The sequence below is a fragment of the Lethenteron reissneri genome, chromosome 6 (genome assembly GCF_015708825.2).
Source record: "Lethenteron reissneri isolate LAM-NWPU_2019-01 chromosome 6, ASM1570882v1, whole genome shotgun sequence".
NCBI classification, from domain to species: domain Eukaryota; kingdom Metazoa; phylum Chordata; class Hyperoartia; order Petromyzontiformes; family Petromyzontidae; genus Lethenteron; species Lethenteron reissneri.
This window is the reverse complement of record NC_083784.1, coordinates 2698481-2717510: the sequence shown is the minus strand read 5'-3', so window position 1 is coordinate 2717510 and position 19030 is coordinate 2698481. Positions and strand designations below refer to the sequence as shown.

Here is a 19030-nt window from a genome sequence, read left to right as displayed (position 1 = left end):
TAACGGCCAACTCTTCTTCATCAAAACGGGGTTTTTTTTGCAGGAGGGTTCTGCATCGAGGAGACGTTATGGCCAATTCCATCAACGGATGTTTGGCTTGTTGGGAAAAAGACAACAACCGGTGTGCTTGGAGAACAATCACTCCAAAAACTCCACACAAATAGAATCAAGAATCCATTGCTGTACCGCCCTCCTCTGCCATCCACCTCACTGCCCAGGCCATAAACAAATTGGTATTCCCAGGAAGTCTCCCCCCCCCTTCCCCCACCCCCGTCCAAGTACTGGACAGGCTCAACCCTGCTCGGCGGCTTCCCGAGATCAGACGGGAGGATCAGGTGCTTGCGTCCAGGACGATTCGGTCGAAGCGGCTGCAGGCACAGAGGCGTCGGTTGTCGTGTGGTGTCATCTTGCGGGGAATATTTTTGTCGTTTCGTTTCGTTTGTTCATGAAAACGTGGATATCCAACCGGGTTTCCTTCGTGAGCGCCGTTCGTTTCGTCAGCAACTGGTGGAGGCAGGGGAAGCGACGCTCATACCGATGAGCAAAAGCGTTGCGAAGCCCAAAGACGAGACGGTGGGCTACCTCAGGAGGGGTCGGCGAAGGGGGGGGGGGGGTGATTAATCTGCTTGTCACCTCAGCCTCTTATCCGATACCACGTGTGCCTGCCCACCTCCTGTGACCTCTGCGTCAAAGTACACCGTAGCCCGCCACAAGAACTCGAGGTGGCATCACCCAACACTTTAACAACGCAATATTAACATAAAACTATTTACAACCTTCTGTTCGTTCTGCCTCTGCATGAAGGTCCGTGGCTGGCTCCCCCCATGCCGTGTCGCTCACAGAGGCGTTTCTAACGACGAGATGGCATCTCGCTGGCCAGTGAGGTGGTGGTGGTGGTGGTGGAGAGTGGTGGCACCTCGCTGGTCAGTGAGGTGTGGTGGTGGTGGTGGGGGGTGGTGGGGGGTGGTGGCACCTCGCTGGTCAGTGAGGTGGTGGAGGTGGTGGTGGTGGTGGTGGGGAGCGGTGGCGCAGCAGTCAGCGCTACGCTGCGCTACCACCACCATCTGACTGTCGTCTCGACAGACCTGTTCTCCACCTGAGGACGGCTGCTTGCGTTGTGGCCAAAACGTCGTGAGAATTATTTTATTATGTTTTATTTTTATTATTTTATTATTTCCATTCTACGTGACTTTACCGAAAGAACCAAGAAGATGAATCTCCTGCAGTCACGAAAGCTTTAAATCGAAAAATGAACGAAATTGTAACCTTGCACGAGGAATGTCGTGAAATCACAGTTGAGCAAGACGAATAGGCCGCTAATGCCCGGCAAGACACTCCGTCAGCACAAGCAACGGTGCTGCACAACAGCGGACGATTAAGTTGAAAATCGATGCGTTTGGGAAAGAAACTGCTCCTTGCGGGTCACCGGGTGTTTTCAGCGGCATACTTTTGTTTAAAAAAAAAATGAAACTAATTCTCTGTCGGTGCAGCTTACACTACTCAGGCTCGCACTAAAACTGTATTGCTAAACTTTTAAACCGCGCATGTGTCTCGCAGATGTTGCACGTTAAACCAAGGACCCCCCCCCCCCCCACTTTGCCCCGCCCCTACCAAACCACCCACCCCTCCCATCCTCCACGCTCGCCTTCCCCCCACCCCCTCAGAGTTTTGGTTTGGTTCCGACACCAAGTTCAGCTCATCTAAAGTCACGCGAGTGAGAAATGGGCTGGAGGCTTTCGAGTTTCTCGCCAATGCCAAACCCCTCGTGTGACCTCGGAGAAAAAGAGGGCCACTCGTGAGGTGTGGCCGAGCGGCTCACGAGGTCAGGGCGCTGAGCGAACACCGTCGACAGCCTGGATTGGAATCCGCTGGGTTCTTCCATTGTGATGAGTTGATGGTCATAAAAAACAAACAACAACTACCAAAACATCGTGAGGTTTGCAATCTTGATTAAATCGGGATAAATTCCAGCGCTGAGAATGAAAAATATCAGTTGGACTGCCACGCGACGAATGAACATTTGTGTCCGTGGCCAAGAGGGTGGGGAAAGTTCCATCCCCACCTATCGTTGAAACAAAGAGGTCAGCTGAAGAGAATTCAAAACAAGTTCCGTGAAATTTGCTTCTGCGGGCCATCCTGTGACGATGTGGTTGGGGAGCCTACCCAATGGACATTGCTTCACGGGGACGACACCGATAGCAACGCTGGAATTTATTTTTTCTTTTAAAAAAAACTATTAAACAAGAGAGGAAAAGCATACGCATGTACGGATCTTTAAAAATATATATATTAAACAAGGGAGGAAAAGCATACACATGTAGGGATCGTGGAATGCTCCTTAAACATGCGACGCTTCTAAACGTGTGCTTGTCCTTGTAATTGACAGAAAGGCGGACGGACGGAGCTAACGCACGAACTCCTTCGGCGCGTTGAAAGAAGCGTCGCTCGCAGCAGGTCCACCGTCTGGCGTCTCTTCCACCTCCTCCACCTCCCTCGGTGGTCACCAAACCGAGTCACCCCGACGCGTGGCCGCTCGGCCCACGTGACCTGGGCGACACCTCTCGTGCCCAGGAAGCGGGGAACCGAGCCGGGACGAGTTGCGTGGCGAGACTGGCGAAGAATCCTCGCGAAATTTTTCGGGGCGCCGTTGCAACCGCGGGCACTGCACCGTTCGATCGTGCCCGCTCACGAAGGTCAGCGTTTCTGCTTCTTGTTTTGTTTGTTGCCCACCTTTTGATTTCGTTGGCCCTGAAAATCCTTTCTCGGTTGCAATCTGATGGCATATTTGCTTCGACGTGTTCTGGTGTCAACACAGGGTGGAGTGAGGTTTGGAAAAAATATATATTATTACTCCTACAAAGATGAATGTTGCGGTGGAACTTACATAAGCAGCTTATCCGGTTATACGATCCTACACAAATAGTTTTTTTGGGCTTTTCCAAATAATGGCAGAGTATTAATTATTGGGGTGTTGCTGCCCGTGCTGTAATCGTTAGCACACTCGCTGGGAGCACAAAAGTACAGAAGGAAATGTAGGCTTTGTCGTACTGCCCACCCAGAGCCTATAACATTTGATATGCATAGTGGTAGCCCACCCAAAGCACTGTCCACCAGACTCTACACCGCTGAGTTTCGGAGATGTTACAATGGCATTGGGCGCATTCTGGGCGATTTGGTCAAGAGCAGTGGAAAATGAATTTATGGCAATAATGAGACAGCGAGGAGAGTGGGGAAACACACAGATATCTACTGGACATCTGTGAAAAGAGCTTTATAGCTCATCAGATTCCTCCAGAATAGATACATTCTGATTCTGGGTGTAACGTGAAAAACGCTGATCGCTGGCCACAGGAGCACAACATTGACGTGTGTCAAACATAACAAAAAGTGTCCGAGTGACTTAGCGGTTAGACCACACTGAGCCCGGTGTCGCTGAGATCCTGGGTTCGAACCTGGGAAGATACCCCCCCCCCCCCCCCCGTGATTAAACCGGGTTCTCAAGGCGAAGTGGGACAAGTGGTCTTTGCGCAGTTACCAATGACTGCACTAAAAAATAAAACCTAACGCATTAAATGTGCTCTTCCAATCCATTTGTCTTCTTTCCAGCTTGAAGACTTAAGTTTGTTTTCGGTTGATTGACACGCGACAAACGCTCCTTTGCAGGGCACAGAAAAAGTGTCCCTCAAGTGCGGATCAAGAGAAATATTGAAGTGACCTCAGAAGTCGTTCCGTGACATCATCTTCCGGAGATTTGTTTTCATCTGGCACACATGGCGACGCACCGCTAGCTAGCCGCAGCATTCTTCATGGGAAATGTTCTTGTCTCTCGAGTGACGCAGATAGCATAATTAGAATCTAATTGTGGAAAATAAGAAAGAAAATCTAACCAACAATGCACAGACATAAATCTGACAAATGATATTGAACTTAAAGAAAGCACAGCTGTGAATACCGCCACGTAATGTGGACATTCCTACAAGGTAAGAGAGGGAATTCATATCGAGCTGTGCCAAAGAGGTCGCAGTCGAGCTGGGAAGCGGTGACGTGGAGAGGCGATGGAATTGGCCGGTTGTGAAGCAGCCTTCGGCCTCAAGCCGCCGACAGGACCAGGCATGAATCGCAATAACAAGGATGAGGACTCCGGGCATAAAAATGCAAAAACAAAAAAACCCATAAACGGACGAAACTTACGTAACCACTGCAGCACAGGCAGGAGAGGCAAGAATTGTGGAAAATAAAGCATGTTATTACTATTACAAGTTGGCAGCCAAATGTACTCACTTCTTGGAAGGGGGAGGGAAACAGTTTCCGTAAACAGGAACAAGCGGATTCATGTCTATAAATAATTCTGTACGTCGAGATGGAACTAGTCCGCGGCCACTTCAAGCTGTGAGTCGAGCTGGTGATATCTTGATCAGAATTTCATTTTCCCCGAGGTTCCGTTTGACAACCCCGTGCGATTCGAACGCGGGAGTTAAAACTACGCGCATCGTCGAGCATAGGGGGACTCTCGTTCTCCCTCTCTTTCCAGCTGAGCTGCGACCGCTGATTCGGCACTTCTTTACAAGGACATTATGCATGGAGCATTTGTGTATGTATATATACATATATATACATATATACACACGTGTATGTGGGGAGTGGTAGTGGAGCGGTTAGTGCACTGCACTATGAACCTGGCGACCTGGGTTCGATTCCCGCTCACGGCCAACACCAGTGACAATTATCTGAATCGGTCCTTGGCCTCCCCTAGGTCGACTCAACCTCTGATGAGTACCCGGTGCGATGTGTAAACATCGTCACTAGGGAGACAAAGCCGTGGTGTTGGCCACCCACCCCCTCGTGTGCCGTGCCGGCTTTCATCGGTGCTGCTAACAGCACTTTCCCCAACAGTCTGTCAAGGCTATATGGGGGATCTTTGTCTTTGTATACACGTGTGTATATAGAGAGTAATGTGTAAAGACACGAATGTTATCCTTCCCCCCCGCACCTCCAATTAGCACGGCCGGCTACGTACGGCGCAAAAGAAGTTCAACACCCGAGCGTACACAAGGGGTGGTGTGCAGTGCTTATCGCACAGTGCTCGCAACCTTGGTGACTCGAGTTCAATTCCCAGCCATGACTAACATCAGTTGGCGAGTGATATGAGGACAGAGCTCGATCTAAGTAGGCCTGATGGAGGGGGGGTCAGGGAAGAGAGTTGGTTGGGAGAGAGGGGGGGGGGCTTTACTTTATCGGGGTCACAAGCCCCACAGGGCCTGCCAAAAACCACAAGCGTATGTATGTACATTATCTTCTTGGTTCTTTCGGTAAAGTCACGTAGAAGGGAAGTAATAAAATAATAAAAATAAAACATAATAAAATAAATCTCACGACGTTTCGGCCACAACGCAAGCAGCCGTCCTCAGGTGAAGAAACAGGTCTGTCGGAAAGACAGCGTCTGAATGACACGCCCCAGGCTTGGAGCGTATATTTAAGCTGGGATAGAGCGGGAAGGTGCGCCTTAACACAATAATTTGCATATCAATAAGAATTTAGCATATTTATGGGAAATGCAGATATGGGATTAGTACTACTAATCCCATATCTGCGACTCTACGACTTTACCGAAAGAACCAAGAAGATGAATCCCTGCAGTCACGAAAGCTTTAAATCGAAATATGTACATTATGTCTGTACAAACCTGGTCCCGAGCATCGCCGTTACCAACCTGCGCTGACCAGCATGGTGAAGTATGGTCAAATAAAAATAAACCCCCCCCCCACACCGGCAACTCACTCCGGGGCATTCATCAAGCATTGGGTTGACAAGGAGCTATACATTATTGGTCGTTTGATTTATCATGCAGCATATACAACACACGCACGTAATCTGTGTTTACACCTTGCCTGCCGATGCTGCTGTTGCTGCACGATGCCGTTGCCGCAACGTTCACATCCGTGGGAGTCCGAGTAACGGCGACGAATTATCTCTCTCTCAAAGTGACAGGGGGAAGCCCCCAAAAAAGCATCACCGACGACGCGGCAGAAATCGATTAGCAGAGCAGCATTATCGGGTGTCACCGAAAACCAACAGGTTTCGCTGCGGTCCACCGTGCAGCATCTCTCGAGAACGCAGGCGCTAGACACTGGTGCAGCGCTTGCGTGCGCAAAGACCAGGATCCAGCGTGAAACCACGTCAACGTGACACTTTTTTTGCTGATTGGCCGTGTCGGGTGGTGGAGGGTTACGACACATTTATAAATAACGCGATCTAACCCAAAAACGTTGATTATGAATAATATTGGTCGCGAAAGCCTACGTGTTAAACTAAACTATTACATTTATTTTTAACCAGGTAAGGCCCCCCCCCACCTCCCCCCCCCCCCCCACTGAGCTACTGATGTAGCTCTTTTTCACAAGCGACCTGGCCACCACAATTTATATCTCAACGAAGTGGCTTATCACGTGGGAATTTATAGCGGCCAAATACTCCCAACGCGTGTTTCTCAATGTGCAGGGAAAAAATAGGAGGACCCGGAGAAAAATCCACGCGACCACGGGAAGGGAGAACGTGTACGTGTGCATCTGCACAAACGCACACACACACACACATGATGCTGCCACGGTGTCACGGTTAGCAGTCGCCAGTTCGATTCCATCTCCCCTCCGGCCCAGGCTGCCTCCGTCCACCCAGCGGCATGAACGGGCACAATAGAGTCGGTCGGCAGGTCACATGTGCTGGGGGGTAATGGGTGGGTGGGTACTCTCCCACCCTCTTTCAAAACGTCTGTCCAGCATGGAAGAGGAGGCCAAAAGTGTCGTCTAGAGCGGTGTGTGTTTCATTGCAAGGCCCGCGGGCCACTGGCGGCCCCTTGTGGGTTTTAGTGCGGCCCATGACGTGCGGCCTCCTGACAACACACAAAGAGTGACAGCACCACCCCCATCGTCATCATCACCGTCGTGCTGCTGTCAAACCCCCAATGGGTTCAAATGTGTGGCGGCTCTCACTCACACTGGTGATGTCTTCTCGGCGAAAGTGGGCCCACCCCCCCTCTGAACATGAGTGAAAAACACTGGGCTAGAGTCTCCCTCCAGAGGTCCTTCTGCAAGCAGTGGCGTGAGCAAGCAATTGCAGGGCTGCCACCTTTCCCATTACCACCTTACACACACACACGTAGGAGACACAGCGACTATGGCGGCTAGAGAAATTGTAAAAAGAAAGAACGAATCCAGGTTAACCGCGCGCACCCAGGCATGCGGACACAGGCGAGAGTGCTTTACTGCTTGCAACATAAATATATTTGTCCAAACAACATGGACATTTGTTTTTTTTTAAAGCAGCAATCCTACCCAAGCAGCCAGAGGGGGGGAGGGGGAGGGGGTGGGGTGGGGGGTGCAGAGTTATTTTCCACGCGTAATTTTGGCAGGGACCCTTTTGTACAAACACATCCAACGCAGCGGCTCACCCCGACACCGCAGGCGGTTTTGATATATTGCCGCGAGCGCGGCGACGCGGCTTGACGGTGGACACCGCGACTCCGCGTCGCCCGCTGCCGGCGTGGGGGCTGCGCCGGCGTGGGGCCGGTCGACCTCGAGTGTGCGGCGCGAAAGACGCGTGCCGAGCGGAACAGCCGGGGGGGGGGGGGGGGGGGGGCGGGCGGCGCGTGCGGCACAGTTTGGCGCCAGCTACCGTAGAGTGCGGCGGTCGTGTCGCTACGGTTCTCTGCGGTGAGTGACAACGTCTTTGAAAACAAGTTCAAGTTCATGTATTAGGTATAGCCCTGTGAGCCATTCGGCTCTTGAATCGAGTGCAACCACAACAAACAAAAAACAAAAACACGAACAAAAAAACATCTTAAAGTGACTATGTGACTAAGTGCAAACAGAAAATCCAAGAAAAGACAGCAAAATATTGCAGAAAAAATACCGTACACCAACGCTGTGTGCAAAAATCCCAGTGGGATGCAAGTCAAACAACAACAACAACCACAAGAGACAACTTAGATTAAAGCCATCATTCTAACTCCGTACTACAACAAACAAACATGGCCAAACCAAAAAACGTTTTCGAAATCACCAAAATAAAGCCATAAGCAATGTAACAGTGATCATAGTCAAACAACAACAACAACAACCACAAGACAACTATTAAGGCCATCAGTCTAACTCTGTACTACAACAAACAACGGCGCTAAGCATCTCTAAACAAAATTGACGCCCGTGCCGCTTGCGCGTTCCAAGATTCAGCGTGGAACGGGACACCCACCCATCCTGCAGCAATTGGAAATCGTCTCGGAATGGGAAACGGTGGCGAGATGTTAACTACCTCGCCTGGTATACAAGAGGTGGTGGTGGGTTCAATCCAGACCCTGATGCCTGCTGTATGTGTGGAGTTTGCATGTTTCTCTCCCCGTGGTCGCGTGGGTTTTTTTCTCCGGGCCCTCCAGTTTTTCCTTCCATGCGTTTGGAGAATTTTTGGCTGCTATCAATTTCCACGTGAGACAGACACTTCGTTGAGCTATTATTTGTGGCCAGGTTGCTTCTGAAAAAAGAGCTACATAGCTCAGTGGGCCTTACCTGGCAAAAAGAAAAAGGTAGGCTAAATAAATGTCGATTTAAAGCTTTCGTGACTGCAAGGATTCATATTCTTGGTTCTTTCGGTAAAGTCACGTAGAAGGGAAAGAAAATAATAATACAAATAAAACATATTAAGATAAATTTCTCACGACGTTTCGGCCACAACACAAGCAGCCGTCCTCAGGTGAAGAAACAGAGCTATCGGAAAGACAGCATCTGAATGAACACTGCTTAGCTTGGCAGCGTATTTTAAGCTGGGTGGGAGGAGGAGAGCGCCTTGACAAAGGAGTTTACATATCAACCGAGGCATTTAGCATATTGATGACAAATGCAGATATGGGGTTAGTCACTCCTTGCGGAATGTGTAGGCGGTGGGGGGTCTCAAAGTCATATTATGCTAGTAGTGTATTATGTAGGATTAGCAGTAATAAAGGGAGGGAAATTTTAATAATAAAGAACTGCAGCAGCCAAACCACCACGTATCAAGCTAGTGCATTATGTGGAAAACAAAAAAGGAGTTTCTAAAGAACTACAAATACCCTACTACCATACAATAAACCCATGTGAAAAAACGCTCGCCGCTTTCCGTGGTGCTAACGTTGAGAAAGATAAAAGAGGTAAAGGCAGAGATTCAAGCCCCGCTATTTCCTTCTCACTCCACGCCTGGCGGAAGGACCACAACTGGACTCGAGTTGATGTCCACTCGGCAGTACTGTTTGTTGCAAATTGCTGACCCGCCCTTACCGGACATCTGCTCACACGTGTCTCAATCAATATTCGGATTCTGATAAATGGGTCGATCACAGTTCATCTATCGGCATCTGGACAGTGTGTATGTATGCATGTTGAACTTCTTTCGCAACGTAGGCAAGCCAACCGTGCTAATCCGAGGTACGAGAGTGTGAAAGACCAGGCCAAATATACCCTCTGGACGGTCATTTTTGCCTGCTCTCCCACGCTTGACCAAATGTTAAGGTGCAGCCCTGCAATTGCCTGCTCACGCGACTGCTGGCGGAAGGGCCTCCACTCACAAGAGCCCCTCTAAGAGGGTATTGTTGGCCTACTCTTCCACACTGACCAGCCATCTTGGAGGAGCTGGGAGCACCCACACTTTACCCCGCCACACGCGACCCTGCCCATCAACTAACCGTGGTCTACCTATTTGTACTACCGGGTGGACAGAAGCGGGCGAGAATCGTTTCAACTGCCGCACCAAGAGATGGAATCGAACCGGCGACGTCGGAATCGCTGGTCCAGCATGCTCATAATTACGCCACTGCGGCTGCATCGCATTTCCTGCGCATGGCGTTCATCTCGGATGCATGGGCGCAGCGCGGCGATGTCAATCACCCACAATCCCGCTCTGCAAAGGTGTACGGCTGGTGGGCGGGCGGGCGCGCATGCCTGTGTGCATGCGTACGTACATATGTGTATACGTGTGTGTAGGTGTGTGTACGTGTGTGTATGTGTGTGTTTGTGAAGCTCACGCGGTGAGCAGGAGACGTTTTGAGGGCTGGGGAGATTGTTTTTTTTCCCGTGGGGGAAATGAGCGCCGATATGAAAATGTGTGCGCGTGTGCGAGCCTTGGAGGGACGTGTGCAGGACGGAGGGCTCAGGATAAATCCATGGGGTAAATTAAAGGGGGGGGGGGTGGACGAGGGGGGTCGGTCCGGTGGAACGTGGGAGGGGAATGCGAACATGGGCGAAGTGAAACGATCCGCTTTTGACCAGGCAGAGGAACCAAAACCAAATATTCAGCAGGCGCCAAGGGTCGGGATCGAACCGACGGCCTCCTTGCACACCAGGCGAGGTAGTTAACATCTCCTAGCCACAGCGGCGTCTCGAACACGTCGGATGTCGTGCTCGAAAGGACACGCGGCGCGGCTCGAAGCGACGCGTCGAGCAGCCCGTTCCTGCCGCTACCTGCCGGGGGCCACGTCCCAACGACAACCTGCCGCCCCGGCTTTTTCCCAGAATGTGCGTCGCCAGACAAAGCGCCTCGGCAGCCTTGCAGCCGAGTGGCGAGTGACACGTGCGTAACGGCAGCACTCCGTAAGACTGTTTTTCAGGTGTGTAACCCACGGTAGACGCGCGTGCGCGTGTGCACACACTGTAAGATTGGGGGCAAAGGTGCCGTCGCAACACAGACCCAGTCGCGGTGACCTGCTAAGCAAACACCCCGGCACTGATCAAAGATTTTCTTTTTGTAAACTTTGCAAACACGTTTGTCTGCCTTTTTTTCTTCTTCCGATTGTGCTATCAGCGTCATGCCAGGGACGGCGAGCACAATCGAATATCTGTCAGAGTGGTCTAACACCTTCACACGTTAGAACATGACATTGAGACGGAACGATCGCAGCGCTACAACCTCCGCCGAGGTCCCTGTAAACGCCCGCCCGCACAGTACAGGGGCGGCACTTTCACAGTCACCCTGCCACCACCAGCAGCATTGGTCGCACGGCAGTCAAAACTGACATTTGAATTTCTCGGGAGAAGGGATTAAGTGAAATTAAGTGCCGAACCAAAAATTTTATGTTACGAGTTTTTATTTTTGCACACTCATTGGTGACTCTCACTGGGATGACGCCATCAACCCGCTACACTTGGGAGAGTCTGCCATAACCGCAGGCGGCTGTCGGGATTCCAACCCAGCAATCCAGCGATGCCAGCTCAGTTCTCTGACCCCTGAGCCAAACCCCGTGACCTCTTGGAACATGAATTTTGCTGAAGTAAATTTTTTTATTCTGCAGCAAAGGAAACATGGCACCTGCCACTTTCAAACGCTGCACATGCGCAAGAAAATCCCCGTCGCAGCTCGAGAGGCCTGCGTTTGGCCACGGCACAACGTTGGCGCGGCACAACGATGAAGGGGCACGACAATAAAGCGGCATGACAATGGAGGGGCATGACAATGGAGCGGCACGACAATGGAGCGGCATGACAATGGCACAACAATGGAGCGGCATTACAATGGCACAACAATGGAGTGGCACGACAATGGAGCGGCACGACAATGGAGCGGCATGACAATGGCACAACAATAGAATGGCACGACAATGGAGGGGCATGACAATGGCACAACAATGGAGTGGCAGACAATGGAGCGGCATGACAATGGCACAACAATGGAGTGACATGACAATGGAGCGGCATGACAATGGCACAACAATGGAGCGGCACGACAATGGAGTGGCATGACAATGGAGCGGCATGACAATGGCACAACAATGGAGCGGCATGACAATGGCACAACGATGGCATGAGGATGGGGCATGACAACCGAGCTCAGGGGGACCAGGGCTCACCTGCTCCATGCGTCCGAGGCGAGTCTTGTTGTGGATTTCAGAGGTGAGGAGGTTGAAGCCCTGCCTCGCCGACAGGATCCTGAGCAGCTGCACCACGGTTCGACTCCCGCACTTCCCCACGCGGTTATACACGAGCTGGCTCGGGAACGGCAATACCTGGGCACACACGTACGCACACCAGTGTAGGCATCGACGGGTACAGTTACGGTCGACGCAATTCGATTTTTCAGGATACGATAGAAATGGTTACAACTTTGACGACCGTCGCGCGAGATTATTATTCCACCGCAGAGTCTTGTTCTTGTGGCTTGCTGTGACGTTCGGTGAAAATAAAGACAATTTAGATGTTGCCCTATCGCAATTCACTCGGTGCAAGCCTGCCACGAGACATCTACTCATCGCAGCTTTACAATCTGCAAGCCTCGTGGGCTGTCAGTTACACAGTAGAGCTAATGAAGCAATCAAATGTATTCGGCGGAAAATTACGACGTTACAGAACTACTTACGCCGTCGATTATTCCAGGAAACTACGCGAAACAGTGGTTTCATAATAATGGGTGGCAATGTTACATTTCAAGCCGTACGCATTGAACTTCTTTCGCACCGTGCGTAGCCGACCGCGCTAATCGGAGGTGCGTACGCCGAGATGATGTCAGCGCTTTTGCGCGTTTTGGCAATCGCTTCATACGACTCGGCTCATTTTGCCCAGGGCCAAGTCCCCTTATAGCAACGCAACTTTACGCGAAAACATTTAATAAAAAATTGGTTCTTATTTAGCAAATTTATTATTAGTTCCACCACCACCACTACTGACAGACGGATAGAGACAGACGGACAGGCAGACAGAGCTAATCTGTCAACTCTTTCAACCACATTAAAAAGAGGGACAGCATTGGCAGACAGTGCGAGACGTTTCAATTGAGTATCATTCCACTCTCTACCGCGTTCAGCAATTCAGAGCATGTGTGACCTTTGGGGGGGGGGGGTGGTGCGATCGGCTGTTTTAATGCGGCAAAAAAAAAATGCAATGGCAGGGGGAAAATATTGCACGTAAAGTAAATAAACTGCGACTGCTCACGTTTCCTCTCACCCAGCCCCCTCCCCAGCCAGCCCCCCCCCCCCCCCACAACGGCCGCTGCCCCCCTACAAACGATACTAATACCGCGTGTTTTTTTGTACGTCGAAATTGCTTTCCTTGTTAATATTAAGTCAGCAATTTTCCCAGCCACTGAAACCATCTCGTTTATTTTTTTTTGCCAAAAGAACATCTTACGCCAGGGCTCACCGGTTTAATATCGCGCCGATTACAACAATCAAACGTGACACCGAATCGTTACCCGTGCGGGAATATCTCGCGCAAACAAAAAGCACAGCGCGCGCACGCGCCGCCAAAAAAAATTGAGGACGCCCGCAAACACAACGGTGACACCTCGGGGGGTGGGGGGGGGAGATTCGTGCCTTCGGCGAGCACCTCCTGAAGCCTGCATGGGCCGGCCAACACAATGCCGCCTTTGTCTCTCCAGCTGCGGATGTTTACACACTGCGCCGGGTGTTATTTAATTATTGTCCGAAGCAGGACAGGCTCAGATAAATCGTCACCGGCGTCGGTGGCCACGAGTGGGGAATTGAACTCGGGTCGGCGGGTTCGTAGTCCCCCCGTGTAGCCTGTAACAGACTGTAGGGGCAAGTGCTGTTAGCGAGCACCTATGAAGGCCGGCACGGCACACGAGAGCGTGGGTGGCCAGCACCACGCCCGGCCGCCTTTGTCTCCCCAGTGGCGATATTTACACACCGTACCAGATAATCATCACTGGTGTTGGCCGCGAGCGGGAATCGAACTCGGGTCGGCGGGTCCGTAGCCCCCCCTTTAACACAAATGTGCGCGCACACACACGCGCGCACACACGCACGCACACACACACGCGCACACACGCACGCACACACACATCCGCTAGGACCATGCGAGGATGAGAATAATACCAGAACGAGATCAAATGTGACAGTTTAAATTCCTAAGCCCCAGGTGTGAGCGATGTGGTTATTGTGAGGACGCTGATAGAGGGGGGCGGGGGGGGGACCCTTCAATTGCCCGTGCAGGAATTACCTGCCGATGGAATGTTACGATCGCGTGGGGTTCACTCTCCACATACATAATGTTCCGACCCGCCCCGACTGGACATCTGTGAGAAAGAGCTCTATAGCTCATCGGATTCCTCCAGTATCAATAAATGTTCTGATTCTGTTGCTGACATGGATTCAAGACACAGACTTTGCAGCAGTGGACATTGGTGACCATACTCATTCTGTTACCGTCAGTCAGTCACAAAAGTATCACAATGCACTTCTTCTCGGCAATGATGATGGTTTTTGTATGTATGTAGAACTTCTTTCGCGCCGGACGTAGTCAACCCTGCTAATCGGAGATGTAATGCACAGACGACCGCGTGCTTCCGACGCATTTTTTTGCCTCTCGTTTGAGACTCACGCTTCACTTTCCGTTCGCTGTGATATCAGTACGAATGCGAGCGCTGCTTCTACATCACGTTCAGAACACAAAAACAATGGTTGTGTTATGTATAATAATGAATGTGTTCTATATCATTCATCACATACAATCACACACACGTCACTTCATATGTCCTTGCTTACTGATCTGCGCTACAAACCCCGGGCGACCCCGTATTCAATTTCTGCTCACGACCAATTGAATCAACTCGACCTTAAACACATTCCTGCGGAGGGAGCTGGTAGGAACGTTGGGTTGCTCAGTCAATGGCCAGGGTCAACGGCGGCGTGGTGTATTCCGCAAATATGCCCGACTGTGAGGGCGGGCACAAGCCGGCGTGAGTAGGCACCACGGGGTGACCAGCCGCTCCCCACTCAGCCCCACCCTCCCCACCCAGCCCCTTCCCACCCTCCCCACCCAGCCCCTCCCCACCCTCCCCTCCACACCCAGCCCCTCCCTCCCCACCCAGCCCCTCCCTGCACAACGGAACAGACGGACACAATAATCCCCTGTGGGCTGGTGTAACCAGGAGGTTCCTACCAGTAATAGTACACACCTCGTGCGGTGTGTAAAACATCAGCACTGGGGAGACAAAGGCGGCCGGGCGTGGTGCTGGCCACCCACCCCCACGTGTGCTGCGTCGGCCTTCATAGGTGCTCGCTCACAGCATTTGCCCCCAACATTCTGTTAAAGGCTACACGGGGGGAGAAGATCTTTGTCTTTGATTTGCTTACCGTTACTCATACATTAACATATGAAAGCACCTGAATGGATTTTCTTTATTCATAAATGTACATTTAACGCTAATATGCGCTTGCAGGTGAGAGGTGGCATGGCGGTTGGTGGACCGTGTGATGAATCCCGATGACCCGAGTTTAATTTGCGAACACCGGCCACGAATAACAGGCCCTGGGTCTCTTCCACCCCAATGCCCTGCCTTATTAAATGCCATGATTACATTTGCATAAAACTCATATACACAACAACACACACACAGGGGCTTCGCGTAGTCCTGTCCCCATAAAAATAGCACAACGACCAAATGCAACCACCGTCAAACACTGGGCTTTTCTGCTTCCTTCCTATGGAATTCCACTGCCATCCCTCTCTTTCCCAAAGCTCTTGTAACGATCGTTCACATCTCAATGAACGCAATAACGCTGTGTGTCTGCTGCACCTTCAAGGGTGCCGTCTGTCGCTGGCCTCTTTGAGAGTTTTTGTTGTTGGGCCTGTGCTCGGCAACCGCGACTACACCCGAGGACAAAAAGTCGAAACGTCGTTGGTGGGGGGGCAGGCGGTGGGGGGGGGGGGTATCAATAATCGGAGCAGCCAAACCTGCTGCAAAGTCATCGGTAATGAAGTTCCCAAGCGTGCCTGCGGTGAGCGACATTTCCTGTTGGCGCACCACCACGCGATCCCGGCGCACGCTTTGTGTACTGGCGCTCTTCTCACGATCGCCTCGCCAAGGGCCTCGCCACGTGGTCTCTGCGCCACTCCGGCCCTCCTGGAGGTGCCACCTGGCCACCTACCCCCCCCCCCCCCACCTTGAGCTCCACGTGGCAACATGCGGGGAAGGGCAGGTGGGGTGGGGGGGGGTGGAGGAACTTCGCGAAGGAAGGCCGCCAAGTTGGGCCTCCAGGTGAATTGTGACGTGACTAACAGCCACGTGCGAAGATGACGTTTCGGAAAAGTGTCCCAGACAGTATGAGAATCACCATTGGAACCTCATTTGCCAGTATCTGGCAACAAAACTGACTGGTCTATGTAAACATGACTCTTTGTAAAAGGGGTGTCAGTTTTGTTGCCAGATAGAAGGGTAAAACAACAATTATCAGTATGAGAATCGTCGGGAATATTAAAAGTAATTTATTTTTATTTTTATTTCTCCTTCCTCCTCTTAATTGTAGATTCGTTATTTCAACTGCGAGCTAATAAATAAATGTTTAATTGTTTGTTGTTAGAGCGATGAATCAAGAAGCCTCGGAGTCTGAGCTGGGGGAAACACAACTGAAAAAAGCACAGCAGAATGTTCACATTCGTATATATATACTTGTAGCAAATTATTAACCGTGCTTCAGTAACAAAATTACGGAATGGCGAGATTAACTTGAAACGGAATGGAGCGCTTTTGTTGAACGCATTTTGACAACAAGAAGCGACAAAACCGTTTCTGCCTGAAGAGGAAAGTCGGCTGCAAAGTGACAGATATGGATGCATTGCTCAGAAACGTAGACACTCACACACAACACTCACAAACAACACTCACAAACAACACTCACAAACAACACTCACACACAACACTCACACACAACACTCACAAACAACACTCACAAGCAACACTCACAAGCAACACTCACAAACAACACTCACACACACTCACAAACAACACTCACAAACAACACTCACAAACAACACTCACACACAACACTCACACACAACACTCACACACAACACTCACAAACAACACTCACAAACAACACTCACAAACAACACTCACACACAACACTCACAAACAACACTCACACACAACACTCACACACAACACTCACACACAACACTCACAAACAACACTCACAAACAACACTCACAAACAACACTCACACACAACACTCACAAACAACACTCACAAACAACACTCACACGCAACACTCACACGCAACACTCACAAACAACACTCACACACAACACTCACAAACAACACTCACAAACAACACTAACAAACAACACTCACAAACAACACTCACACACAACACTCACACACAACACTCACAAACAACACTCACACACAATACTCACACACAATACTCACAAACAACACTCACAAACAACACTCACACACAACACTCACAAACAACACTCACACACAACACTCACAAACAACACTCACACACAACACTCACAAACAACACTCACACACAACACTCACACACAACACTCACAAACAACACTCACACACAACACTCACACACAACACTCACACACAACACTCACAAACAACACTCACAAACAACACTCACACACAACACTCACAAACAACACTAACAAACAACACTCACAAACAACACTCACACACAACACTCACACACAATACTCACAAACAACACTCACACACAATACTCACAAACAACACTCACAAACAACACTCACACACAATACTCACAAACAACACTCACACACAATACTCACAAACAACACTCACACACAATACTCACAAACAACACTCACACACAACACTCATACACAATACTCACAAACAACACTCACACACAATACTCACAAACAACACTCACAAACAACACTCACACACAATACTCACAAACAACACTCACACACAATACTCACAAACAACACACACACAACACTCACACACAATACTCACAAACAACACTCACACACAATACTCACAAACAACACTCACAAACAACACTCACACACAACACTCACACACAACACTCACACACAACACTCACAAACAACACTCACAAACAACACTCACACACAACACTCACACACAACACCAAAACGTCCACGAATGGCACGGATGAATAGAAAGTGGCAAAAATAAAGATCCCCCATATAGCCTTAACAGACTGTTGGGGCAAGTGCTGTTAGCGAGCACATATGAAGGTCGGCACGGCACACGAGGGGGCGGGTGGCCAGCACCACGCCTGGCCGCCTTTGTCTCCCATAGTGGCGATGTTCACACACCGCACCAGTTACTCATTTGATGCTGAGTCGATTTAGGGGAGGCCCACGACCGGTTCAGATAATCGTCACTGGTGTTGGCCGTGAGCGGGAATTGAACCCGGGCGGCCAGGTTCGTAGCGCAGCGTAGCGCTAACCGCGACACAGAAAGGGGCACGCACACGCACGTGCACGCACACCCATCCAGGGAACAAACACAGACAGGTGACAGCACACATTGAACGTCGAAAACAGCAAGGGGCCCCTGCTGGGCAGGAGACATCGCTAGAAGGGATGATGGCCGATGGACAGAGGCTGGTGACGGAACGTCAGCCACAGGAGGAGGGAACATGCCCCAGAGGATTACCACTGCGGAGATGAAGCAAATGGGGGTAAGCTCATTTGTGGGAATTAGACGGGTTATGGCATCGCATGACTGCAAGTGACGATGTGGCGAGACACTCGTGCAACAGTGGCGTGACAACGGCTGACGACGACGATGATGATGATGATGTACTGGTGTCCTCCTGTAGGCTAGGCCAGGTGGGTCAACGTTGCAGCGAGCGGCTCGCAACCAGTAGGGTGCGAGCTCAAATCCTGGTTGGTGGTTCGCTCAGCCCACCCAACCAATCCCTTTGAGGCCAATAAACACGAGCATCATTTTATGGGGTGGTAGTTTTATGGATAGACTTATCCCCGCCATAGGAATGAGGAATCTCCACAACTGGCTCCGTGCTGTGAGCAGGAGATGAGCACCAATGCCCCAATGTTCATTTGAGCAGCAAATCACCTTGGCTTTGATCAACAGATTGCCTGCACACACTGTCGCACGGAAGCAAGATCCACATTTGCAGAGTTCGAACGTTTACCTGTAAATGGCTCGAATAAACAATTAAAAACGATTTTTTTCCTTGACCGGATAAGCCCCACTGAGCTATTTAGCTCTTTTTTCAGAAGCGAGCTGTCCACAGATGACA

The 19030-nt window shown here is 50.6% G+C and overlaps 1 protein-coding gene across 1 annotated transcript in view; it reads right to left on the bottom strand.

Annotated features, from left to right (window-relative positions):
- The window catches only part of UST (uronyl 2-sulfotransferase), a 131972-nt gene that overhangs the window by 52094 nt on the left and 60848 nt on the right, over positions 1-19030 (bottom strand). The window contains exon 3 of the mRNA XM_061570029.1: positions 11864-12019. Within this exon, the coding sequence (XP_061426013.1) occupies positions 11864-12019 (156 nt within the window). The remainder of the gene's footprint in view (positions 1-11863; positions 12020-19030) is intronic.